Consider the following 26,767-nt stretch of genomic DNA (forward strand, 5'->3'; position numbering starts at 1 on the left):
CCTTGCAAGTTTTCTTGGTTTTTTGGTTTTTTTCCCCTTTTTCTTTTTACTTGAAATGCCAGTAAACTAATGAAGACGTGATGCTGCTTAGTAGGTGGACAGGGTTTACAGCTTTTTTTGTTGTGTAGATCCCTAAGATATTAATTTCCTCTGCTGCTAAGCTGGCCCAGATCTGATGAAGTTGAATTAATTAGATAAACATTAATTTGAGAAAGTGTGAAACATCCAGTGCTTTATCTTTCCTCACATCCTTGGCACACCTGTTTGTCATTAACACTTACTGGCAGCTTTTCCTGATGCACCTGGGATGTCATGCAGGATGTTTCTTACGAGACCTTGGTTGATGATGGTGACCTTGTGACTCGAGGTGGACCAGGAACATCTGATGAAAGTAGTGTTGGATCCACTTTCTTCCTTGCTCTTCTTCTCTCTGCTTATATTTCCTGAGTTATAGCTTTGTTCCCATAGCTGTGTTTTCTTTACAAATAGAAAACAGTGGCTAACAGGTTCGAAGTTTCAAGGGGGTTAATTATTTTTTCACTGTGTCAAATGTATCTCACTTTACAAGATAATAACGTTTATGTTTTCCACAGTTAAAAGCTATAATTTCTGATGTCTTTTTTCTTACCCACTCAGGAAAGCCAATATTCCAAACCAGTGCCAGGTGCTGTTTACATAGGTAGGCAAAATAATCTAGTGAAGGTATTTTTTGTTTTGTTAGGTTTTACATCTTCAAAGAAAATTGGTAATAACTCAAGTTTTTTTGTTTTTCTTTAAAGAATTGACTAGCATCTAACATCCTTTCTTCTGATCTGGACTGTAGTGCATTTCTAGAACATACACATGCTACTTAAATAAACCTCAGAATGTAGTGTAAGGAAACAGTGACCCTTTATTTAGTTTTATTAGAATTCAGGAGGAACCTGTGCATGAGACACCTTATCTGCAGAGCCCTCCTGGTAGAGACTTCAGCTCCTTGTGGGGGAAATCTCTTCCCTCGACTGCCATGGCCCTAAAAAGGATCACCTGGTCATCTGGCACAGATATGAGGGGGAATAAATACCTTATTCCATGGTAAAGAGGTGGGAACTTTTCAGCTGTAGGCATATCTTTTAAGGTATGTTTAAGAGAGTTTCCTCAAACAGGCCTTTCAAAACAGCTTCTGAGAAGGAGGATGTGGTCATGAGAGATTAAATGACCTCCTCTTATCAGAATTAATGGAGTTCAACTTGGAGCTGTGTGATCCCAAATGCCTATTGAGGTTGAAATTAAAAAACAAAGCCTCAATGCACTCATTACTTCTCATCGCAGACCCTGCGCTTTGCTCCCCCGTGCTGTGATTATGAACACTGTTGTCATCTCTGACACTTTGTTCTTTCTGCAGGGTTTTACCTTTACCCAGTGTGATCAGCATCTGCAGAAAGTTGTCTGTTTTAAAGTTGTCCAGTTTAAGAAGGAAGCTGCTTTTCTCACAGCTGTTTGCCTGAGCCTGCTCCAGCTCCGCAGCCTGCCTGTCGGCTGGTGGCTCTCACACGCACGTCGGCAAAAGCAGCAGCAGATTTTCTTCTCTGACAAGCAGCATCTTCAAACTGGAATGAATCCCTTGATGGTCACATGTTGGATTTGGGGACTCCAAGTCAGAATGGCTCATTAGTTGCCATAGTTACACACCAATTTTAGATTCTATTTCTTGCTGACATTTAGTTACAGGGAGAAATGACAGCACTGGATGTTACCTCAGTACGCAAATTCTATATGGCTTGTATCAAAATTGACTCCAAATGGAGTGTGTCAGGGCTGTGAGTGAACAATGTGAAACCAGCACAGTGACAGGCTTGGCTTCAGGACTTGATGCTTTGGAGGATCAGGAGAATTCTTCAGCTGAGCGTTATTTCTACACAAAACACAAAGTATCTACTTGAATCAAACAGTGATAAGCTTTTGTAAGATAACAGCATGTTTTTTCTTGAAGAACATTTATTATTATATTAATAGAAACTTTTCATTCTAATTGATTGTTGATGAATTCTACATTCATTTACTTTTGACACTTAAAAAAAATGAAAACATTTTTTTTAAAGTGCCAACTTATGTATGTTAGAGGACTGTAATATGGATGAATCAGCCAACAGAGGTACTGGCAATTTCTAAGATGGGTTTGAAAGAGACTGTGGAAGAGAGCAACAGGATATTAGCAGTTCTACCTATCATTTATCAGGCCAAACGTCATTCAGGGAGAAGCAAATGGCTGAACCCAACTCAGACCTAGAGAACTAAAGCAGCCCACAGTACAACCTTTCCTTTCACCAGCTCCTCACCAGATGAAGCCAATGAAATTGATATAGGTTGTTTTTCAACCTTTAAGTGTCTTTGGAAGAGTGTGAGTGCTCGTTTCTTTTTTTAGAGAAAAACAAAAGTTTTGATTCGCTATCAATTCTCAATGAAGCTTATGACTCCCCAACTTTTGGGCTAAGAAACTTGTGTAGTTGAGCTCAGATTTGTACTTAAACCTCATCATCACAGGTGGAGATGGACAAGCAGCATTCCCAAAGAGTCAAACTTCCTTGTGGAAGAAACTGGACCAACTTCTCATTTTCCAATCATTTGGACATTGTCTTTGAAAACAAATGTACCTTTTCAGAAGTTATTCAGTCAAGGGACTCACTCCTTTTAAAAATATCAGTCTCTAAGAGTATAATTTCCTTTGTCCAGGCAAGAGCTGTCTGCAGGAGCGAAGTAGCAGGCGGAAAAACTTGTCTGTATTATTGGCTTAGCTAAAATCAAAGGGATTTTTGGATGTCACTCAGCCAAGCTATGATACACTGCCTCCTTTATTCTACAGAAGCGTGGGCCACTAGTTTTCAGTCTGTCTGATGTGGCAGCTCAGCATCAGAGCCTTTTTTTCTGAATTTCTGAGCAGTTGTCTGTGGTGACTCAAAATGAAATATGGCAACAGCAATGTTGTCCAGTGGCAGGGATGTAGCAGCTTGGACACAGAGTTAGCTGGGGGAGCTGGTGGATCCCAGCAGACATCCAGCACCTTTCTGCTGCCTTTTCTGTGCTGGGCAGACTGCAAATCAGAGTGGGAAAGGCTGCTTCCAGAGGGTCATGGCCAACTGGGACAGATCTCTGGAGGTAAGGCCCAGCCAGAAAGGAGCCCTGACAACTGCATTGGAGCACCTGTGCAGATTGGAAGTGGGATGATTCCCTTTCATGATGCCTGTGTCTTTGAAAGGCTAAGAAATCAGACTGCTGGGAAGAATTCATGGTGTAGAGAAATCATCATCTATTTCACCATCCATTCCCTCATCCTGAAGCATTAGCTTCATTTGGCCCAGAGAGGGTGTTAAGTAGGGACTTCATCTGACTCTTCACCTCCTCACAGTGAACTCCTAGGCCTTTTGGAGTCATTTACTACATTTAACCACAGGGGGGTAAAAAACCCAACACAAAATCCACCTATTTAGCTGAAATCTTGTGCACTGGCACCAGTTGCTATTGAACCTCCCAGAAGCTTTACACATTGATTCCCTTTTTTCTTCTTCCAAGATTTCAGCTTGAGTGATGCAGACTAATCCTTCCCCTTACTGTTTCCATTTCTTCCACTGCCCTTTTTTTGTTGTTTATTTGCTTTAAATAGTGAGAGCCCTGTGACCCTGCTAGCATCCTGCTTCAGACTTACTCAATACCTTTTTTTTTTTTTTTGACCCTGTCTTTTTGGTTGCTTTTCTCATGGCAGGAAAATACTGCATGCTGTGTTGCTAAGGTGCCTATTTATTTTAGCAGATCTCTGAGGGATCTGGGATCTGGAAATGGTCACACAAATAAATATTTCTTCATTCATGTTTGCCTTCCCCTCTGGACGACCTTTGCTCTGCTACTAATTGAGCCTGACAGGAGTTTTCATCCAAGCAATAGAGTAAAGAGCATGTAGATGTTGATGCCATCAGATTCAGGGGCAGTCTGGATGGCTGAGGTTTTTCACTAATAGTCAGCACTGAAGAAGACAAATGTACAGTTTTGTTGTGCAAACAGAAAACTATTTCTGCAAAGGTTTTTAGAACTCCTAGGGCACCACTTCCTTAAAGAAGCTTCTATTATGGGATCTCATGCCTTCCCTATCTTTTGTATGTTCATTATCCCTATCAGTTAAATAATTTAAATTATTGAATATATCTACTTATTACAGAAGTGTCAGCCAAGAAAAGGGGTGATGGATTCACTGCAAATGTTATGAAATATGTGGTCTCTTTTTGAAAGACTTTGATGTTTAGAAGTGAGGCAGATGTGGTTGGAGGAGAAGACATAGCCACAGAGAGAGAACCTTCTGCTTGTAAGGAGAGGAAACTTTCCTGGAAAGGGAACAAAACAAGCAGCTAAGAGCAAGTGCTCACCCTGTGTACACAGTTTCATAGGAAACCTGCAAATACCAGTTTAGACATCTCAAATGACCTCCTCAGGTGGCTTCTGCTTCAGGATCCCAACCCAGCCCAGGACTCCAACACCCCAGGCACATCACTGTGCTTTTAGCAGACTTTACACCTAAGGAAATACTGTCCAGGAGGAATCATGAGCTGCTTCCATTAGTCTGTAAGCTGGCTGATTCTGAAAAGATAATATTTGTGCTGTTTGTGAGAGGTTTGGCATTGCACTGTCCCAGAGCTGGGTGCACTTTTGAAAGGGTGTGTGTGTACACAAGTGTGTTTTCTGTTACCTGCAGTATCTTCCAGAGAGGTACTTCTGTCCTGGATAGGTTCAGATACTAATGTTAGGAAACTTTTATTTTACTTATAGGCCCATAAACTCCTTCAGAAACAGATGTTTCTTTATTGATAAGTGCTCTTGTTTGTAACTTTCTGTAGGTAGTCATCTGATCAATAGAATGACTTGGATAATATAGAAAAATGTCCATTTTTTTTTTCTATATATGGAGATTTTCTCTAAAATGAAAATTACTTCCCCGTTATTAAATCACATTCAGAAGTCAGGATTTCTGTTTGAAATACTGATACCTGGACTTCTTCCTAAGGAGCTATTTTAGACATGTGACATTATTTGCTCTTTGTCAAACTGTAGGTATATTCTGTAGGTATGGTTACAATGTTTGGCTTCCCTTCATGTAGAAAGGAATCTTCAAAAATACTTTGTTGAGTGATGTAAGACAAGGCAGAGCATGTCCACCTGCTTGCAGGTGTTTCCCAGGTTTTAGCTTTCTGTGTTTTTCTCTATTGCTGTCAGTTTTTTCACTGAGGACTTCCAAAATCTTTCAAATGGTTGCTTCTCATCAGGACAGCACAAATCTTTGTTTCAGATGTTTGGATGGAAGGTTACCTGATTCACAGGCAATTTAATTGTTCTTAATTTTATTTATTTATTTTTTTTATGTGTAAGCATTTCAGTCCTTTTTTTCTCTCCCTTCCAGCATATTTTGATGGGGTAGAGCGGAGGAAAGACAAGGTAGAGGGAAAGAGAGAGGAGACAAGGAATCTTCTGCGGCCCTCATTGAACTCTTTGGCTGACAAAAGTATCACTTTTTTTTTTTTTTTTTACTCTAAATCATTAACTAGGTAAAAATAGAATACTTTACCTGTCTAATTGTTTGTTTAACCGTTCAGAGCTGCAGTTCCACTGCCCTTTTCCATGGGACCAGCTGGTCACGAGTGGGTAGCACCACCTGCTGGCATTGCCGGCTGGAAGTAGTGCAGAGCTGCACGGAAATGGGAGGACAGCATCCCTGGGGAAGATCTTGGGTACTGAGAGCTGCGGTGGTGTGGAGACAGAGCTTCAGGGATGGTCCTGCTCCTCAAGGACCCAGTGCCACGCTGCTCTTCACTGCAATTGGCACTCCACCCGAATAAATGATTGCTCTGGATAGATCTTCATGTGCTGAAGTCACAGAAAGATTAGGAGGAGTAATTCAATCTCAGTGGGTCATGTGGCATGAGCTATCTAGCACGAAATATTTCAGAGATGGGAAATTGCTGTTAAGTAATGATTAAGTTGGGTTTTGCCCTCTTCTGCCACTGAGCTTTTAAGTCTCACTCTGTGCTCACACAGAGGCACGAGTGGAACGACTCCACAATAATGCTGGAATGCATCTGTTTGAAAACAGAAATTCAAAACATTGCTTTTAAACCATGTTGCTAACTATAATAAGCAAGGGTGCTTACCATGAGTGACTATAAAGAATAAGTGGGCAGTTCTCTGAAGTTTGCCGTGCTGGCCAGTTGCTCACCCAGCTGAGATGCTGGGATGGGTGGACTGGCCCAGAGCAGGGATACACAGCAAAAAACCACTCCAGGGGTCCTCCCATGTTTCTCTGAACTTCCTTTGGTTTGTTCCTCGAAGTTTGGAGCTTGCTGTGGTTCAGTCATGTTATAAATGGTTGCTGTAAATTCTCTTGGGCAATGGATAGAAACAAATAATGAAATTACCAGTGCTTGCTGTGGTTCAGTGCCAACACACGTTATAGCAGTGTGCCAATGACTGCAGATCACAGGCTCTCTTTATCACCTACCAGTGGAAAAGGGGCAATGGGAAAAACCCCTACTTTTAGATTTTAAATGCCAATTAATGAAGAAACTCAAAGCTAAAGTGGAATAAAATTCCAGTTTCTAGTCCCATTTGGCTCTCATGTCCATCCTGGTAGCACTGCAGTAGGTGCTGGATATGTGCTCACCTTTGAGAGGGCTGAAACTGAGGGTGCTCTGTGCTGTTAGTGCTCCACATGAGAATTAGTTATCATCTGTGATTTCTGATTCTCTTTACTCTTTAACTTTGTCTTTTCTTTAATGAGTCCTAGAGGAATTCTGTTTCATTAAGAAAAGCTCTTGGTTTCTGATCCTGAAACGAGGTCTGAGGGGACACCCCATGCCTCTGCAGCAAGCTGAGCTCTCTGTGGGTGCTGGGTTTCAAAATCCCCCCAGAGAAGAGCATCCATGCTTCACTTTTATACTCGTTGTAACGTGACTGCCTCCCTGCTCACGTGTGGTCAGTGCCAGGCGAGGATCCCCTCATTCTCTGGTCCTGCTGCTGTGGTGTCCTGGTGGTCCCTGGCAGTCCGGGGTCCTGTCACTGAGCCGGGCTCATGAGCTGCTTGCTCTGCTGAGCACACACATCTGGAGTGTTTGAACAGCCCCAGGAGGGACAAGGGGATTCCAGACCCACTAAAGGCTCTATTGTGTTTGGACAGTTCTGTGGAGCTGCAGGGACAATATTTAATGGCAGAGTGACTTAACCCATCTATTGCTCAAAAGCTCAAGTGGTGCCAGCTCCAGTCACACTGAGCACAGACAGAGATAATGAGCTTACTCAGAGGGTTCATCTTTTATGTTACTGCTGTCAAATATTTTCTTACCAAAATCATTGGCTGTCTAAACTGCTGAGTTTATACAAGTCCATTGTAATTTGTGCAGTGATTAAATATTAAAGCAGAGTGTATTTTCAGAGGAAATAAATTTAGAGCAGACCACTTTGTTCTTTAGCAGAGGATCTCTGCTCCTGTCAGTGAGGAGATGGAGCAAGCATTCTTCCCTCTAATAGCATAATTATTCAAACATGTTTGCAAGGATCTCTTTGTAGAATTTCTGCTCATGCTTTAGTGTCATTCTTTCACTTCAAAATGTGGGTAAGAGGTTTCAGATTCAACGTCTGACAAGGTGATGCAGGTTTGCAAAGATAATTTGGAGGAGAAAGGGCCCAATTGCATGTGAAAGAGTTATCCATTTCTATAGAAATCTGAAACTAAAGATGCTTTGCCATGCCATTTAATTTTAAAGATTTACAGAAGCCTTTTTCTGGCTCTTAAGAAATTTTAACAGTTTAACTTTACAGAGACCTGAGGTACTGCTTGCAAAGCAAAAAATTAACATAAGATTAGATACCATCAGTTTCTTAAGCATTTTTAACACACAGGAGAAAATGCTTTTATTTTAATAAGTGGCACTTTTAGCATTAATAAGTTTTGAAAATAAACCTACTTATTTTAGCAAATTTTGAGTACGCTCTTGCTCTTGCAGTATAAGACAGAAAAAAAGCTGCATGCTTGGATTGGATCAGGTGTAGCTACTGATGCCTTGGCACATGGGCACTTGTGTGTGTGTGTTTCCATGTGAAACCTAGGAAAACATTAACTTTTCATGTGAAACCTAGGTACTTTAATTTTCACTGGCATTTTCATACAATTTCCTGTTTCATTCTTCTCCTTTTTTCTATCTTATTAGTGCAGATTGGAAATCAACCTTTTTTTGGGGAAGTGACAGAGAATCCTTTGCATACATAACATTTTCTGTGATCTAATGGGATGTTTTTCCTGGTATAAAGGTCTCCCAGGCCTGCACCTCGAGTGCACCGAGCACATCATTAATCCAAAGCGTGTGCTTGCTGAACTTCCCCTTGAGCATGCAGCAGAAATGTCTGTGTCTTTATGCTGAGTGAGTTTGATGTGCTCTAGTGGCAGTGAGTGATGACGAGGAAGGAGGGATTCTCTTTGATAACATGGCCAAGTCTGCCATCGACCCCTTCGACACCTCCTCGGGATCGGTGCAGCTCATCGCCATCAAACCCGTGGCCCTCCCTGCTGTCCATGCTGCTTCAGAGAGGAGCCAGGAGTCTGCCATCATCAATGGGGAGGTAAGGACTGTCTGATAGTGTCTCCAGGTGTTTCCTTGGCCACAGCCACCAGTGGAACGATCTTAAGCCTGTTAGAGTGGAGGGCTGCTAGGAGCTTCTCACCTTTATGCTATATAAAGTTCCATTAGCATTGTGGGGTCAGAGATCTGAGAATTATATAAGATCTGCTCTTTCACAATGCACCTGTGAATGCCTGCAACCTTGGAAGAGGCAATTTTCTATATTCCTACCTTCCTAATGTCCTTCTCTGCTGTGAGTCATGAAGGCAGAAAGCAGAATAAGATCTTTTCCTACATGAATTTTGTGGCTGGGTATGAAAATATGCATAGATCATCTGGGTGCCCAGCTGATCTTTCTGTACTGAGCAATACATCTCATTCGGAGTGAGAAGGGGTGCAGTGGGACCATGGACTTGCTCTGTGCTCCAGCCTGTGCACAGAGGGTGCAGTTGTTTTGAAAGAAAAAAGTGGGATGGCGCAAGTGTCTGATCCAGATGCTGGCCAAAAACATGCTTTGACTGCAACACTTATATTCATGTTTTGATGTAGATTTAATCAAGAGCTGCCCATTTACAAAGCACTGAGGCTTTTATGAAGTTGTTGAACATAATGGGAACAAGCCACAGAGGTGCCTTGTTTACAAACTCACACTGCAACAGCCATTTAAACAGCTAAAAACAGTTTAAAAGCAGCGGGGAGGGCTGCTGCCAGGGACACTGTAAAAGACAGCATCATCAGAGCTCCCATGTGGGCCTGGATTACTGCAGCCTGTTGTGCTCCACTTTGTACTTGTATTTTAAGTCCTGACATGCCATGTACCTTCCAAACTCAGAGAAAGACTTATTTAGCTTTCAGCATCTCCTTTCTGTAAGGCAGCAGGATGACACTCCTGGTGCTGCGTGCCCCCTTGCACACGCACTTCCTGTAATTTTTGAGAAGACTGTAGAATTTGACCCTTCAAGCACCAAGCCCAAGTAAATTCCTGATTTCCAAGTAACTTGCAGTTTGAAGCAGGAGGGAAATTTTCTCAATACTTAGGAGACCATGGGACTAAGCTGTACCAGGATAGACCAAACACCCCCTTTTTTAAGGTCCCTCTCTGACAGGAGCCCTTAAGAGATTTGCAAGAAATAATATAAATAAAAGAAACATTTGTTGTCATTTCACTGGAGTTCTTCCCCAGCCATCAGTGGTGACTTATTTAAGGTTTTGTGTAATCAGGGGTGATGTCTCTGTACCCCAGCAGAGTTTTGATGGGTGAGTTGTGCCTGTGGTGCCCTGAAGCACGGTGTTGGGTCACACCAATTGGCTGACACCACCAGTGTTTTTCCTCAGTGGGTGTCTCTGAGTCACTGTTGTAATGGTATACGGTTTTTTAGGCTAAAATTATTTAACCATCTGCCAAGCCATAAAAATGCAGTGACTCTGTTCACTTGCAGTTCCTTGCTGCTTGCAGATGGCACGGTGTGGTACAGAGAGATGACACATGCAGCGCATCAAACACGCGCCGACAATATGCTTTGGAGGTAGCCAGCCCACCACCAGCCCTGAAACATCTTCTTGCCTTTTAGGTGAACAAGGCTTTGAAGCAGAAGTCTGACATAGAGCACTACCGCAACAAGCTGCGCCTGAAAGCCAAGAGGAAGGGGTACTATGATTTCCCACAGGTTGATAATAGCAAGGGGCTGACAGACAGAAAAAGGATGTATGAGAAAAACCAGAAAGAACTTGACCACATTTTGGATCCAGATGCAGATGTCTCATCTCCGTTTGCTGAGCCTAAGAACAGGTGAGACTTTTTGTATGCAGTTCATCTGGGAGGAGAGTTGATGTCCTGGGAGTCAGAGGGGCTGTTTTAATGAGCCAGCTGTTTGTTGTAGGGTCACTCGTCCCTTCTGCTTTATGAAGAAAATTCCTATAGCCCATGGAAAGCATGTCCTCTAGTGAAGCTGCAGTGTGGTTAAAAACAAACAAATGGAAAGGGAAAAAATAAGGGAAGGGACTGTTGCAAGTTCTTGTGAGTCATTCTCAAAGGTAAACAGAAAAAGTGGTAGTAATGTTATTGGTGATACTCAGAGCAGACTTTAGGCAGGAAGTTAGCATCTGAATTGGTTCTTTTTCAAAATACAGTGATATTGCTATTTTGTCATTATTTTAATCTAAATGTAACTACTGCAGTAGGCATGAGATAGCAGAACCAGCACGTTGTCCATGAAGTCCTGCATGGATAGTATCTGTAAGGTGTTGTGTGTGCCTATTATTGGTGATTTTCCTGTGCCTTTAACAGAAAAATTCATAACTTGCTCATCTGTCATGTGAAGCTGGCATGTTGTATAACATTACTAATGTTTGATTAACACTTCACTGTCTCCTGAGGATGGCACCAGTAGCATTCATCTCCCCATTTTTGGAAATGTAGGGGGAGTGCAGGTGCTGATTGTGCCTGAGCTGCTGCTGTGGGTGGGTGCTCTGTTGCTGGTGCTCTCTGGAACACAAACTGGCACATTGGAAAGAGGAGATCACACCAGTCCTGCCCCAGGCACAGCCCAATGTGCAGATTCCTCTTTCTTGGAAGTTCTGGGGGTGTGAAGGATTGTAAAAGAGTGTGTTTGCCATTGCACCTTGCACAGGAGGGCTCTGGTTCTTCCTGTGATCAGGGACAAGCATCAGTTGATCCATGAGAGAAAAAGAGCTACTGAAGCACCTTTCCTCTGGAAATGGCCCTCATGCCTGGAGGTGCAATCTTGCAGCCCATCTCCTGGAAAGTTCAGACCAAAATTTTCTTATGAGCTTAAATTGACTGCAATCAAAGCATCGCTGGTGACACAGGCATTGCACACAGTGCAACTTCAGCAATTACCCTCGGGGCACAGAGATGAAAAAGGCTGTAATGGGAATTACAAATGCACTGTTGGCTCAGAATATGGGAAAAAGTTGTGATCAGATGAATTTCTATAGGTCTAGAGTTCAGTGGCTGAGGGATACGGCCCTGGAAGAGCTCTTTCCCAGGGCTGCACTGGTCAATGAAAAGATGCTGACTCAGCCCTGTGTTATGTTCTTGCTGGAGGTCCTGGGGCACCATTTCCTTGTGCAGTTTTCCAATTCATTGTGCACTGAAAAGGAGAGAAATGGAGCCTTCCCTGCATGGGAGCCCTGCTCTGCCAGGAGGTCCAGGAGGTACAGACAGAGCACTGGGAATACTTGTTGAGGAGTACATTTAGTCCAGGGGGCTGGAAAGGTCCCTCAACACTTTGGTGTGGCTGTGTGCTGTACGTACAGTGACTGATTGAGGCATTAATTTGGACGTTCATTATGTGTCACATGGCTCACAGGAAATGTTTAAAACATTAAACTGAAGCTTTAACACAGCCATGTGCTTTTTGGTGAATACAATGCTGATTGTTTGTGCCAGTGTGTGAGAAGATCCCATACATTTTTCCTGCGTGTTTTCCGGTGTGTTGTGCAAAAACCTGTCACAGTCTATTTGAGACAGTGATCCCTGGCTGGGATGTAAACTGCTGGGAGGCAGGTAAACTGCTGTGGAGGAATGATCCCAATGTGTAGCTGCACCATAAAAGGCTGGCTGCTGGACTAACTTGTTAAATCTATTTTCTGTATGCCTACATGGGAAGAGAGAACCATTTCTGTTGCACTTTCTGTGAAGACACAGAGCACTTAATGAACTTTACAGATGCTGCAGATGTTTACAAACAAACAAACCAGTTCTGAATTCTGTGCTAGAATTCCCATACTATGACCTGGAGCTGAACTTGATATGCTGCAACACACATGACAATTATTGGTCTTATTTTTCTAACAAAAATAAGATAGCTAAAATGTCACACTGCTGGAGGAAAACCAAGTACTACAAGGTAATGTGGAGTTTGGTAATTGGTAAATGAATCAATACAATTGTACTTTCGTAATGAAATAAAATTGCTTTAAAAGCAAACTAGGTAAGCATACAATTGAAAAAAATTATTTCTAACCTTTTCTGTTTTGAATCATTGTTACAGCAATTAAAACTTGAAAAATTGCAATTTTTAAAATGATATTGCTAAAAACTAAGCCAAAGATTTCAAAGTTTCTAGGGGAAAGGTCTACTCTACTCTTTTCTGTTTTGTATATATTCCTTTAACTTAAGTCACATTATTACAGCACTTCCAAAACGTATCAGAAAATAGAGATGCAGTTGATTACTCAGGGTTACCTTTATATTTTGGATTAATTTTAAATTGTATTTAAAAGTGATTTACAAAGCATTGCTGCTAAATGTTTTGATTTTTTCCAGAACAAAGAGCTTTGTGTTCTAGGTACCTTTCAGTCATCAGTACCATAATACTCATGTTTTAAAACATTCCAGCTGTGGTCCCAGAAGGCACTTCCTAACCCAGTTGAATGCCTGTTGTTCCTGTTCATACCTCCTTTCTCATTAGTAAAACTCGCTTAAATGAGGTAATTGGCAATCTCAAGGTAATTTTTAAGAGCCTACTGATGATACACACTATTCTTGGATTTTCTTTAATAGTTTGTAATCAGGTCAAGAATCTGCATGTTTTACAGAGCTGTATATTTGAATCCCTTAGAAAATATATCACAATTGCCTCAACTAAGTATTTATGGACCTATTGTAAAACATATGAAATTTTAGAGACCTTTGGTGTAAGAAGATGAAGATTGTCAGGTCTGATTGACCTGTGCATAACCCTGTTTTTGGTAATACCAACAGTATAGTCAGAGAAAGACTATATAGGAAGAAAGAATTCATCCAATATTATTTTTATAGGGGAAACTTATTCCAAAAGCTCTGCTTGTCTTCTGCTTTGGCAGTGCATTTGGGACTTGGAAACATGAGCGTGGTGATTTGTGATCAAAGGTCACACAGAAGTTTTTGAAAGTTGCCTTAAAACTAAGTACACGCCTGAGTAATTTATTTAATCAGAAACATGAAATTGCTATTTTGTTGTCCTACCTTTCATCCTGTCTGATCATGTAAATGTCCTACTTTCTGGATTTCTGCAAACCAGTTTCTGCTGCTCTAATCTGTCAAGGCAAAAAGTGCTGTTAACAAGAATTATTTATCAGTGAATTAATTTGGACTGTCTTGTCAGTTCATTTCATTGATGGTTCTTGAGACATTAAACCATGAAGTGACTTGAAAGTATGACTTCAGACATAACAGTGCAACTTGTCTTACTTCACTACGAGCACTGCCAGGTCCCCTGTGTAAAATAAGCAGCACAGGGACGTGTTAGATGACCTGATCTAATTTTAATATTCTGAATGGAGTAATTGCACCAGGCAGAAAAATAGCATGGCTAGGCAAAGATAACTTTGTATCAGGCTCTAGCAGTGTAATTACTGTGTTAATAAATGAAGCTGGCATGCCATTCTTTCTTCTGTTACTGATCTACTTCAGGACCAGTGCTTCTCTGGAGTGTGCAAAAAAATGAGTAATGGCCAGACACAGTATGAAAACAGCTCATAAACTCTGCTGGTATAGAAGTAGCCTTCTTAAAAGATGCAACTTGATGAAGCATAAAGTTCCTGTATCACCATTTAGCAAACCCTCCTGCAGATATGTACAGATATATTCTGCATTTCACAGAGGGATGCTGCAGTTGTTTTTGTATGACCAGCAACCAAGGCAGAAATGGTTTTGTTGACGAAATTACTGGGTGTTTTGGATATTCATTTTTATTCTGCCTTTCTATTGCATTTGCTTTCCCTTGGTTTGGAGCACCCAGCAGTGGAAGCTCAATGCCCAGGGATGAGCAGCACTTTGTCCCAGTGCTGCTCAGAGCTGTGCTGGAAGCAGCTGAATCCCAGGGAGCACAGCTCTCTGAGAAAGCTGTGGCCAGTTACCAAACTGGCTATTTAAAAACAGCATCTTGCAAGCAGTTTCCTCCCACTACTCTGTCTCTTCCTGTTCCCTTTGCTGGGTGTTTGTTTCAGTGGAGTGTTTTTCTGCTTCTCTCTCATTGCTCAGGATCAGCAACCAAAATCTCTGCTCCCCATCTGTGTGTGTGGGAGATCCTGTTATTTTTCTATATGGTTTTGTTTTGTTTTTTTTTTTTAATGAATTTGAATCATATCAGCTGAAAGTAAAGGGGTCCTGATATCTTCTTTGATATCTTCTTGGGACATATTTCATCTGATAAGCTCCCACATACGGTCCACGTCTTTTATATAACTTTATTTTCCTTAAACCATAAAAAACAATTAATCATCTCTCAATAAGGTTACTGATTTCTAGCACTTCATATGTGTAGAAAGAATATCCTGTAACAAAGTGGTATTTTTATGAACGTCATCATTTAAGAACAAAGGTGAGTATTGAAAACTGCTGCCTGTCATTAATTTATTTTTCATTTTACTGTTTTCTCGTTTCATGTTTTTAGGCAGCCATTGAAGAACTCAGTGTACAGAAGCAGGCAGTCTCTGAACAGTCCCAGCCCAGGGGAAACTGAGATGGATCTTCTGGTGACTCGAGAAAGGCCTAGACGTGGGATCCGGAACAGTGGATATGATGTAAGTTCATTGGCTATAGGCAGTGAAATCTGCTCAGCAAAGTCTTAATTTGCCCCTAAACCCAGGGAACTATTGATAAGCCACAAGCCAGAGTGCCATGAGATGTTTAATGTTACAGGAGTTTCTGTGCACTGAGCATCCTGAAAAGAGCTCAAACTCTTTCATGTGCTTTATCAGTCTACATCATTTTACAGTGTGAAATGCAAACAAAATGTTTGCCCAAACCCCATTATTTGCCAAAGTATTAAATCTTGAATTTAGATAGTTCTTGTAAGCGTGTGGCTACTTGACAGTGAGCTTTTTTCATTGTGATTAAAATCCTCTGTTTGTTCTGAAAAACAGCCTGAAGCTGCCTTCTTGATTCAGAAGAATGAACAACCAAATTCTGGGATTTTCACCTAAGTCCCAATGTCAGTGTTTTGTGGAAACCCCCTAGGGACAGGTATCGTCCTCTTGCTCCCATCAGAACTGGGAGACTTTTGTGTAGGTAAATGTCAAACCCAGCCAGAGGAGATGCTGCTTTATGGTCCAAGGAGCTCATGCAGGCAGCACAAGGCAGAGGAGTTGTCTTGTGCAGTCTGAACAAACACTGGGTGCCAGCTGACTCTGTGTGAACCCAGAACGAGGATTAAAAATAGCCCCCACACTGGGGCAATGTCGAGTTTTTCAATCCTTTGTCATGTGTACAAAATGCTGTAGCTCAGCCAGCCCTGAAGATCAGTCCCTAGAGAAGGTCTAAACCATTCTGGAAAACAAGGAAGTTCACCTGTGGTTGCCCATCCTCTAAACACTGTAGATGGAAAATATTTTTTGGGGAGGGTTTGACTGTCAACCCTCTCTCTGCCAGGAATGTGCTTTTAGCAAGGTGAAAGAAAGTACCAAGGTTGGGGGGATGTGTTCAGTAAAATGTAAACCTTTTACAAAATTCTTCAGGGCATGTTGTAGTTGTCAGATTCCTGAAATGATTCCCTGCATTTGGACACTTCCCGTCAGACTGCAGGAGTCATGTGGGGCCATGTGAGTGGGCTGGCTGGTACACTGCTTTCTGAGGAATTAGGATACCAGTACTATGCTAATAAAAACTAGTTTTTCACAGGGAAAAACTGGTTTTCCTGGAAATCAATGTTGAAAACATTCTGGGAGCAGGCATGACAGTAGATTTTAAAAATATCTTTAAATAGATTGTGTATACTGTATATAAAATACATTTTAAAGAAAATTTGTTAAAACCTTAAAAGCAGATTAAAGAGTTTATGCAGATTCTGGAGTGTCCTCAGAGTAATTATAAACTCTGAGATGTGTGCACATCACAGAAAAAATTGCTTTTGCCTTGCCTTTGATGCAGCAGTTGGGCGACCTGTCCCTGGCACAGTGTTTTCCTGTAAGTTACATAAAATCCCTTTGCCCGATGCACTGCAGAGTCACTGCAGCGCACCTCTTCCAGCTCCGAATGCATTTCCCATCTGAAAGCACAGAAATGCCACCGGGAAAATGGGACAGGATATTGAAATTTAGCTGCCAAGCCTCAGCCTGCAGCGTGGGCTGGTCCCTCGCTCCTGTTTGAGGCTCCTCGGAGCTGTGCCGAGTGTCTGACAGGCTTCGTCTCCCAGGATACCCATGGGTGGGCACTGATGTTTCATCCATGGAATTCATGGATCTCACCAACTAAACACCTCTGTAAGTCTGACCTCTGAAAATGGGTGAGAAAGGGCTGGTTTGAGTGCTGACTCTTGTGCCCTTTCTGTTTCACACAGTAACACCTGGTACCCATTTTTGACATCCAATCTGTCATATTAAATGTTCCAGCCTTCTCAGACTGCTGCTAACCTCTTCCTCCCAGCGTGTTTTTAGCACCAAGTCCTGCCAAAGGATAGTGAAATTTGCATTTTATAAGCAGTGCCAAATAATTAAATTTATGAATCAAATAATTCTTATTGCCTTCATGTCATGAGACTTTTTTCCAGCATAAAAAATAAAAGTGTGTGTGTGTTCATGTGTGTGTGAGCTGTTACCAGTACACCCAGGTTATGTGTTGATGTTTTTCTTCCCAACAATAATAATGTTTTTATTTTTAAAGAAAAGAGATTGGGATGTCCCAGATTCTTTAAGAAAACTCCTTAAGAATTCCTCACTCGTGCCCAACCATAAGGTTTCCCTTCAACAAAAAATTTCTAAATTCTAATTTCTAAATTTCATTCATACTTTTCTAAAAATACTTCATTCTCTATAATTAATTTTTGTGATATTTCTCTGAATCATGGTTCTGTTTCTCAGACCTAAAAACTGGTAAGGATATTAGGATAAAGATATTTGTCCATACAGAATATGTAGCTTTTAGTATTATTTTGGAGTGTACATTCTACTGTTTGATGTTCTCAGTGCATTATTTTCCTTTATAGTGTCTTTTATAAATGAATTATTATTGACCAGTACCTAGCTTTCCATTTTAAAGATTCCCAACAGGGTTTACTATCATCACCTTCACCTAGGAATTAGATTAAGGAGACTTTATTAACATGTTTATTATTTTCAGCAAGTTCATGAACATCTGTGTGTAGAGTAAATGCCATAACAAAAGACTCTAGAACCTCTAGACTGCTCTATGAGCTTTATACCAGAGCAGAAAATATTTAGGCTGTTTTTTGTATAAAAGGAAGAAAATGACCTTATTATACATGTTTAAGAGATCAGTATAGAAAAGAATTCACTGGCATAATTTTGTTGATATGGCTAAATTAATGCAATGCATCCAAACTCCTACAGATTAATGTTCACATAAAGGATTTCACTGATAAAGTTGCAGCAGCAGAATTATTCAAGAGGTGTATAAAGTCTGTCTCTCACTGCAGCGTTTTGTTTGCCTTCTTCATGTACCTCTAGTTCCTTCTATTGTACAGTAACTGTGTATGATTTTTTTTAATGGTTGCATTAATGTATAGTGGCCTCTATTTATGATAGCTACGTGTTTCATTTGATAGGATGGCAAATGGCATACCTCAGAAAATGATAGCATGAATTGAAATAAATTTTAAAATATGAGAAAAAGAAATGATTATTAATCTCCTCCAAAATCTTCATGTCAGCTTTTATATTGATAAACCAAAGCTGCCTTAATGTTGGCTGCTAATATATATTTTTGTATACATATGATATATCTTAAACATTCCGTAGAGGTCTAATGGCTTCACCAGTGAGTTGTAGTAGAAAACATGATTTATTTCAGCATTGGGTACTAATAGGTCTGTGTGGGATTCCACTCACATTTTTACAGGCATGAGCAAATAGAAGAACCATGGTTATTAATCATCCAGTCAGGACATTATGATTTCAGAGGCTCTTTGGCTGCACTTAAACAAACAACCATTGCATTTTATAGTCAGGCTTCTAAATGTGCCTTATTTTTATTTATTGTAGCAACACAAACAACAATGGAATCAAAATGCATGAAGAGAATTAAGGGAAAGTATTTAGCTGAAGATTTCCTACAAAGTTTTTCCATTTAAGATCATTTGGTGCAGTCGCATTCTCCCTCCCCCAATCTGATGTGTGTACCACTTGGGAAGTCTGAATTTGAGTTTGTGGTTTTGAATTTAGATAATATACTGTATAACCATAAGTGTATAAATTATGGTTAAATTCTAATGTGCAAATGTTTAATTTTTATATTAATTTTTCTCTTTTTTTTCCTGCTCTATTTTCATTAAATACAAAAGATAGCTATACTTAAAGCAGAGAAAGCAAATTAATATTTTACTTAGATTTATTATCAGTTTTCAGTAGCAATGTAATTCTTTTCTGAGTGGCTGATAACAGAAGATGAAAACCAGTTTGATATTTCCCTCCCTGGAAAGGAAGAAATATGTATTATGGTTGTCCTATGGCTTGCAAAAGCTTGGGAGCACAGTGGCTTATCTATTCAGGTGTAGAAAAAGCACTATTACAGGGGAAAAAAGTATGTCACACTAGGAGCTACAGAACATTGAAATGATCAGGATAGTGCTGGAATTTTGAACAAGAACATCCTGTTGTATTCTTTTATTTATGGCTATTTTAAGCACTAGCACGGTTCTAACCACATGCTATATATAGAAGGAGGCACATATCCTATTGCTCATCCCAGTTATCCTGGCATAGTCAATGCATTTTACAGATGTTTAAAGAATTATAAGGAATCAGTTGCTGGTTTAACACATAGGTTTTTAGAACTCTGGGCTGTAAAACTGATCTTACAAAATACAGACAAAGTGTGGTATTTCACTGCCAACTCCTTGCAATGTGATGATTGTTTTCTGTCATGGAGTTACAGCCAAAAAAATATCAGGGAGGTGATTTCTGTTTGTACTTATCCATACAGAAGGAATCACCCTGGGAGTAACCTACCAGGTTAAGCTGCCCAAGCACTATCTGCTCATTGAAGTATGTGCCTCATTCCCTGCTCCCACGTTAACTTCGCATCAGTACCTCTGTAACTCCTGTTTGGGGCTGGGTAGGACCCCTGAGCTGGGCCAGGGTGTTCTCTGCAAGGGGCAGGACTTCATTTGTGGTGTCATTGTTAGGAAGTTCAGGAAAACTCCTAACCTTTAGTTCTTCAGAAATCTTCATGTGAGAGCATGAACAAAGGAATTTCATTCTCTCTAGCTGTAATAAGCTGTCCCTTGTAAGGGGTCCTTCATAGTGATGGCACTACTTAGGGAACCATACTCTTCCTGGCACAGTTGCACTCCCCTTGATAGCACAACTAAGACAAGAATTCAGACATGAATCCTATTTGTTTTTAAGTGAGTCATTGACAGTTTAATCTGCTACAGACTGTTCCTGCTACTTTTGCCAGCAAACAGTGTAGAACATAAAAGGCTCTTATACTCCCCTGCATCATACAATTTCTTTCCAGTATTTGTCGTGCATCTACATTGTCACAATTCCTGGTTTGTATGAGTTACATCTCAAACATATCTCTGTTTGAGAATGGTGAAGCAGCACAAATGCTGTCTTGTCCAGCTTTACACATATACTTTTATTGCTCCCACCAGACCGAGCCTGAGATTATAGAAGAAACAAACGTTGACCGGATCAACGAGCCCCGGAATTACAGCAGGTCCCGCCAGGCCAAGGGCCACTCGGAGACGTCGACGCTGAGCTCGCAGCCCTCCATTGATGAAGTCCGGCAGCAGATGCACATGCTGCTGGAGGAGGCCTTCAGCCTGGCCTCGGCCGGCCACGGGGGCCAGCCCCGGCAGGACGCCTACGGCTCGGCCCCACACCTGCCCTACTCCGAGGTGGTGACCAGTGCCCCGGGCACCATGACCCGGCCCCGGGCGGGCGTGCAGTGGGTGCCCACCTACAGGCCAGAAATGTACCAGTACAGCTTGCCAAGGCCCGTAAGTGGAGCTTCTCTTTACTACACTGTAATGTCAGAAAGGTGATTCGACTCTGAGCCATGTTTTTTTTAAAGTAGTCCCTGTAGTGGGTTGGGTTTGTAACCGGGCAGAAACACCAATTCAGTGTAGTGGTTTGGTCCAAAATACTCATTACTGTTTATCTTCTGTGAGATAAGAATTAGGAGAAATGCAAAGCAGGCACCAAACTTGAAAGAATATAAAGAAGTTTATTAGCAGACCTAAAAGAGGTAAAAAAAAAATTATACCACACCTTCAGAACTCTCCTCCTCCCCCCACCTTCCTCCCTTCTCCCACTGACAATGTAAAAAGACAACCCTTAAGTTGTTCAGTCTGTTTACCACTTCCATAATAACCTTGTTCAGTCCATTTAGGAAGAGAAGTCTCTTCTTGCTCGTGCTATGAAAACAGTATCACAACGAGACAGCCGCCCACTTCCAAATATTGTTCAGTCCATTTAGGAAGAGGAGTCTCTCTGCTCACATGTGAGTCCCTTCCTTCGACTTGCAGCTTTTCCCACAACTGCTTTCAAGGGTCCACTCTTGAAGTTTTTTGGGGTACAATTTTAAGGTTTGTTCAGGAACAAAAGTTCTCTTCACCCATCTCTGGGAGCATTTCATCTCTAAGAACAGAGGCCCCTTCTCCTTCCCTGGGAGCAAAGTGTCTTCCTCATCTTCATCTTTAGGACTATCTCTGGGAGCATCTCTAGGAACTGAGGTTTTCTCCTTTCCCATTTGGAGCAAAAGTCCTCATCACTTCCATCTCTCCCTGTCCAAACTTCTCATGAAATTACAGCTGTGTCAGCATCTGCCTATCTCAGCGCAGGTGCTTTTGCTCACAAGTACAAGTTGAATGCTCCACCCCCCATGCCTTCATGAAATTACAATGGGTACTCTGATATATCATAGCTTTACAACAGAATTTCAGCTGTAAGGAAGCTGTAAGAAGAGTATAACTTCTGAGACTTAGCTTGCTAACCTATGACAGTCCCATTTACATGCTTAAAACCAGATGCTTACGGAAGATAGGTATGTGTAGGGTGGTGTGTATATATATATATATATATATATATATATATATATACATACACGTATGTGCTTGCCTAGACACCAACCTAGCCTCTTGCAGTTGGGAGGATGGGTGAGCCACACACATACACCATGAAAGACTCAGGATCTATTTTAGCAGCAAGGTTGTCTTGTCTAAATTGCACTAAGAATTGAAAGAATAGACTGTTCAACAGATCCAAAACTTGTTTGCACATCTTCTTCTATTCAGTGAATGCATATTAGGAAGCAATGTGGTTTTATGGAATAACTATGGTGGCATCTGGGTAGGGAACATCAACACTTCTACATCAGTAGAGAGGTTCACCACCGAAGAGCAACCTGAAATGTGGTCTGTTGTTGGCAGTCTTGCACATACAACTGTTGGCTTGGGACTCCAGAGAAGATTTAATTCTCTTAGTTGACCTTATAACTCACTTTACCCTTCATTTTCTGGCCTCAAGCATTAGCTAACACCTCCTTACCTCACAGAAGTAATACATGAATTTAGGAACTTAAAGCCATGGGTGGAAGTTGTTAATGGAATTTTGTAGCAGTCACACTAGCACTGTGCACACCCTCATGAGTGAAACTGCCCCTGAATTCCCACATACGTTAATGTGAAACTCAACAAGATATTTTCTTATATGTCAGACACAAATCTCAACCAGAGGTGATTGTTTTCAGATAAGAAATAGCCCATCTAACAATACCAGTGTGAAAAGTTGTTCATTTTAAGCCTTATTTTTGGTCAGATTTTTTTTTTTTTTTTAAAGAATGTATTTAAAATTGAGTCTCTTACTCTGGCTAGAATAAGAGGATAATGCAGAAAAATATCCTCAGTTCAAAATAACCATTACCATGGCTTCCTTCCATGATAATAAAAAATACATTAAGGGATGCTGCTTCTGAACTATTCTGAACATATTTGAAAGCCAGTGGCACTGCCTGCAAAGGTACAAGTTGGTGCTATTTAAATCATGCTAAAGGTTATTTCTGGCACTTTGAAATTGGTCTGATGAAATTCATACAGCATATAATCATATTTTATGGTTAGAATTCGATTAAAAGCTTAAGAGACAGCTAATGGGGAGTCAAATTACCTCGACACCTCAAAGAATCTTTCTAAATGAAATTAAAGTTATTATATGGTGAGAGGTTTTTAAAAAATGTAATAGCCATACTTTTTTTTGGTGAATGATTCACTGTTTTCTTTCTAAGACTTATTACTCTCCTAAATCATCTGCATATTTGGGACCTTCAAGCATTTGCTTATCTTTCTGCCATTCTGAAGACAGCATTCCCTGAAGATAGTTGATTGCCACAGATTAGGATAGGCACAGACTGCTGGGCTTTAGATAAGGGCTGGTAATTCATGGTTTTCTGCATTTCAGTTTCATGAATATGCACTGTGCTTTAACCACATCCATTTCTGGTTTGTTCTCACAGGGATGGAGGGTCGGAATTGAAAATATCCCCGACTTTGGGGATGAGAGGTACCTGTGCACTGGGATGTTTGTTACCTCTGTAAATGAAGAATTAGTTAATTTTGCCCTTTCTTAAAATTCAATTCTTAGTGGAAATTAAAAGTCAACATCAACAGTGCTGTTACAATTCAAAATACTGACCATTTTGGAAATGAAAATTTCATCTTTGAAAATTCAAAAGCATTTTGCCTGCTTAGATGGAACAAGTGCAGAGGTGTCCAGAACCACTCTTCAGATCTGTGTTTCTTCAGGTGTCCTCCAAATTGTGGATCTTTAATTTCTTGTAGTCAACTTCTTGGCTAGTCCCACCACCAAACATTTGTGTATCTCTCCAGAGACTTCTTTTTTTTCCTTTTCCATTTTCGTCTCCCCTTTGAGGCCTTCTGTGTGTTTTTTCTTTGGTTGGGTTTTTCTGTACATGCTGACATTAATACTGAAATTATCTGTAGTTCTTGTGAGGGAATTCCTGTTTGCCAACCTGCCCGTTGGGTGACCTGTGAAAACAGGATTCCTCCACATGGGGCTCACGCCTTCTCCTGGCAGAGAAAAGCCAGTGAAAGGCAAACTCTCCCTGTTGTTCTGGAGCCTCCAGAAACATGATGAGTAACACTTGGCTGAGTCCTTGGCATCCAGCTAGTGTGCTGTGACTGGAGGATGGAGTTAGAGTTGAAAGTGTGACACCAGCCCGACCGCCAGCTCTGTGCCTTGGTTGATCGTGTTACAGCTTTGGAAATTTGCTCAGCTGAGTCAAGCAGAGAGCTGAGACCAGGGAAGAAAATCCTCTCCATTACAAGGCTGGACCAGTTTCCATCTCTCCTCTTCAGTGCTCTGGAAAGAGGAGTGACAGTGACAGAGCTCTGGGTCCCAAGGTGAGACCCAGCATCATAAACAGGCACTGACGACCAGCACATACAGCCTGAGTGACTGGTAAAGTGTCCACATGCTCAGAGCTCCCTTTAACAGAGGTAAAGTGGGAGTATTTTACCAAAATTCAGCCACTTTCAAAAACAGCTGCTTAGTATAAAAACAGGATGGCTACCAAGGCAAAGCCAAATCAATAAATATGCATTATTCCTGGACTGCAATTCAATAATTAAATAAGTTAAATCATTCAATGAGTAAACAAAGACACTGGCCTTTTAATTCCTATAGTGAGATGTAAGGAGATGGATGTTTCTGTAATTAGAAGGCAAATAGAATATTTTCACCCAAGACCAATCTGTAAGTGGGAGGTGGTAAAAATATTTCAATATTGCAACTCGGGAAATGTAGCCTTTAACTGCAAAGTTTCTGCTTTAGCCTGTAGTTATTGTGTGCTGGCCTAAGGACACAGGCTGAGAGAGGTGGGATTGTTCAGCCTGGAGAAGAGATGGCTCCAGAGAGACCTTAATGCACCTTCTAGTACTTAAAGGAGCTACAAGAGAGCTGGAGAGGACAAATTCCCTGAGAGAAAGAAACAAAAGGAAAAATCCTAAACCCCAGTAAGGATTTATTGTCTGGCGTCCAATGGCTGAAGTTTCTCTGCTAAACTGCTCTAGCTACTTTTTGAAACTCTTCATTGGTTTGCCTGTTAATTGTCAGTGTTCTAGCCACAACAGACTCCTTCACTGGTATTTCTTCCTGAAAGGGTGGCATGGGGTCTCTGGTCTGGTACCTGTGCAGTCTGTCCTGGATCTCAAGTGTGGTTACTTCTGCCAGTGATTGTTATATCCTTTGTATTATACAAGTCCTCATTTTTCAAAAAATAGAGTTTGGAACCTATGTTTTTCCTTCTTAAGTTTTTTTGGCTTTGGTTCTTTTTGGGTTTTTTGGTTTTGTTTGGTTAGTTTCTTTTTTGTTTTGCTAAAAACCAAGAGATCCTTTTAAAAGAATAAATACATTTTGAAGAGTAAAATTAGGCAAATCTGTGAAATCAGCTGGGTTGTGGTTTTTGTTTGTTTTTTTCTTCCCTGACTGGATTCACAATGTGAAGTGACTTTAATTATGCAATCTTGCCAGTGAGCCAAGAGCCTAAGGGCTCATGAAAATCTGTAACAGGCCTCTGTAGTAAAACTTTGGTATCATTTAGCTTCTGAATGCTTTTTTCCCATTTATATGTGGCATGCAGGAAAACACTGATGCCCCAACTCATTGGAGAAAGTCTAGAAATTTCACTGGATTTCCCTCCCGTAACCATGTTGGTGTGGCAGCTCAGGACAACGAGGACTGACTCCTGTCCCCTCTGGACAGACTGTTCCTCAGTGTGGTGTAGCAGATCTTTTTACAGGATTTCTCACTTTAACAGGATTCTCTCTGTCCAGCCATTAGCAAAATATTGACACTCACTCAAGATTGTTCATCTCCTGTGTAAGCAGCAAAATAAAGGCTTAGATTTTCTATTTTACTTTTTTCCAGTGCAAGTCACAGCATATTTGTGCATGGTGATCCCTTAAAATACCTCCACTGATGTCCATATTCCAAAGCACAACACACAAGAGAAAACCCAGATCTACCTCTGAGTCTCTGGCTACCCTGCTAAACAGTGTCTGGAGTCACTTTCCACTCCGAAACATTATCTCATGTGCTGTTCCTTTAAAATAAAGGGAATAAAAAGGATTTCATACTTGGCACAAATGCATGCTGAGAGCAAGATGTGGGATGAAAGGCTTGTGGAGCCAGAAGGGAGTGTTCAGGCAGCCTGTGAGAGCACTGCCAGCGTTTGAGATGCAGAAGAGGCATTGCAGCCCATTTCGCATCCAGCACTATTAGGAGAAATATAATTGAGGTTTTCTTAGATGCGAATAACTTTTTTTTTTTTTTTACTTGCAGTTCTTTCATTAAAAATCAGTATTTCTGACCCCTGGCTAAGAAATGTACCAGTGTCTTTTTAGATTTTTTTTTCCCCACTTAAATGTAGAAATTCTTTAAATATCATAGTAAATATCATGGTGAAAGCAAATATTAGGAGACTTTGTAGGTGGCATGAAAGAAAAAATTATTTTCAGAGACATGCCTTTGAGGGTTTCTAACCTGCTTTAAAAGGGGTGGCAGTGAGAGGGCAGAGAAAGATGCTTGGTCTGTATTGCTTTTCCCTTGGAGACACATCAAAAGTCAGTTTGAGAAATTACCTTTCCTCTTTGTTAACCTAGTTTTGCAGGTATTTGAGAATGGAAGTATTTAGAATATGGTCTAAATGTGTAATTTAAAAAGATGATTACTGAAAGACAGTGTTTTCTGATACATAGTGTGGGATTTATATTGCCAAATTCAAACCTAAAAGTAGGTGGTAAGTCTGAAATAATCATGTAAATCCTGTAGGCTCTTTCTCTGGGTGGGAGATAGAGAGTGACTCATCCCATGGTAATGTGTTTTTAACTTTCTCTGCTCTTTGTGGAGGAGCTTTTCTGGCTAAGCCAGATACTTCTTGTTTAGAGGGCCAAAGTCCCACCATTGGACTCCATTTTTTGGTCAAAATGCCAGTGTCTTGAGAGTGGTCAGCCTTCCCAAAATTTGTTATTTTTTATAGCTCTGATTTTATCTTAAATCCCGTGCATTGCTCTGAAGCATCGTCATGAAAACCACAACTTAAAAAAAAATCACAACCAAACAATAAGACAAAAACCATTAGGAAAACAAAACCTTCACCCATAGTATGTTAAAGAAAAGTGTTAGTGAAGCATCTAGTGAGATATCATTCC

General features: G+C 40.9%; 1 protein-coding gene across 2 annotated transcripts in view; it reads left to right on the forward strand.

The window, feature by feature from the left end:
* KIAA1549L (KIAA1549 like) overlaps positions 1–26,767 on the forward strand; it is an 87,239-nt gene that overhangs the window by 48,556 nt on the left and 11,916 nt on the right. For both annotated transcript variants that reach the window (XM_069016533.1, XM_069016532.1), the window contains 4 exons: positions 8,453–8,631; positions 10,202–10,419; positions 15,032–15,161; positions 20,192–20,539. In XM_069016533.1, the coding sequence (XP_068872634.1) occupies positions 8,453–8,631; positions 10,202–10,419; positions 15,032–15,161; positions 20,192–20,539 (875 nt within the window). The remainder of the gene's footprint in view (positions 1–8,452; positions 8,632–10,201; positions 10,420–15,031; positions 15,162–20,191; positions 20,540–26,767) is intronic.

This window comes from Aphelocoma coerulescens, chromosome 5 (genome assembly GCF_041296385.1).
Source record: "Aphelocoma coerulescens isolate FSJ_1873_10779 chromosome 5, UR_Acoe_1.0, whole genome shotgun sequence".
Taxonomy (NCBI): Eukaryota; Metazoa; Chordata; class Aves; order Passeriformes; family Corvidae; genus Aphelocoma; species Aphelocoma coerulescens.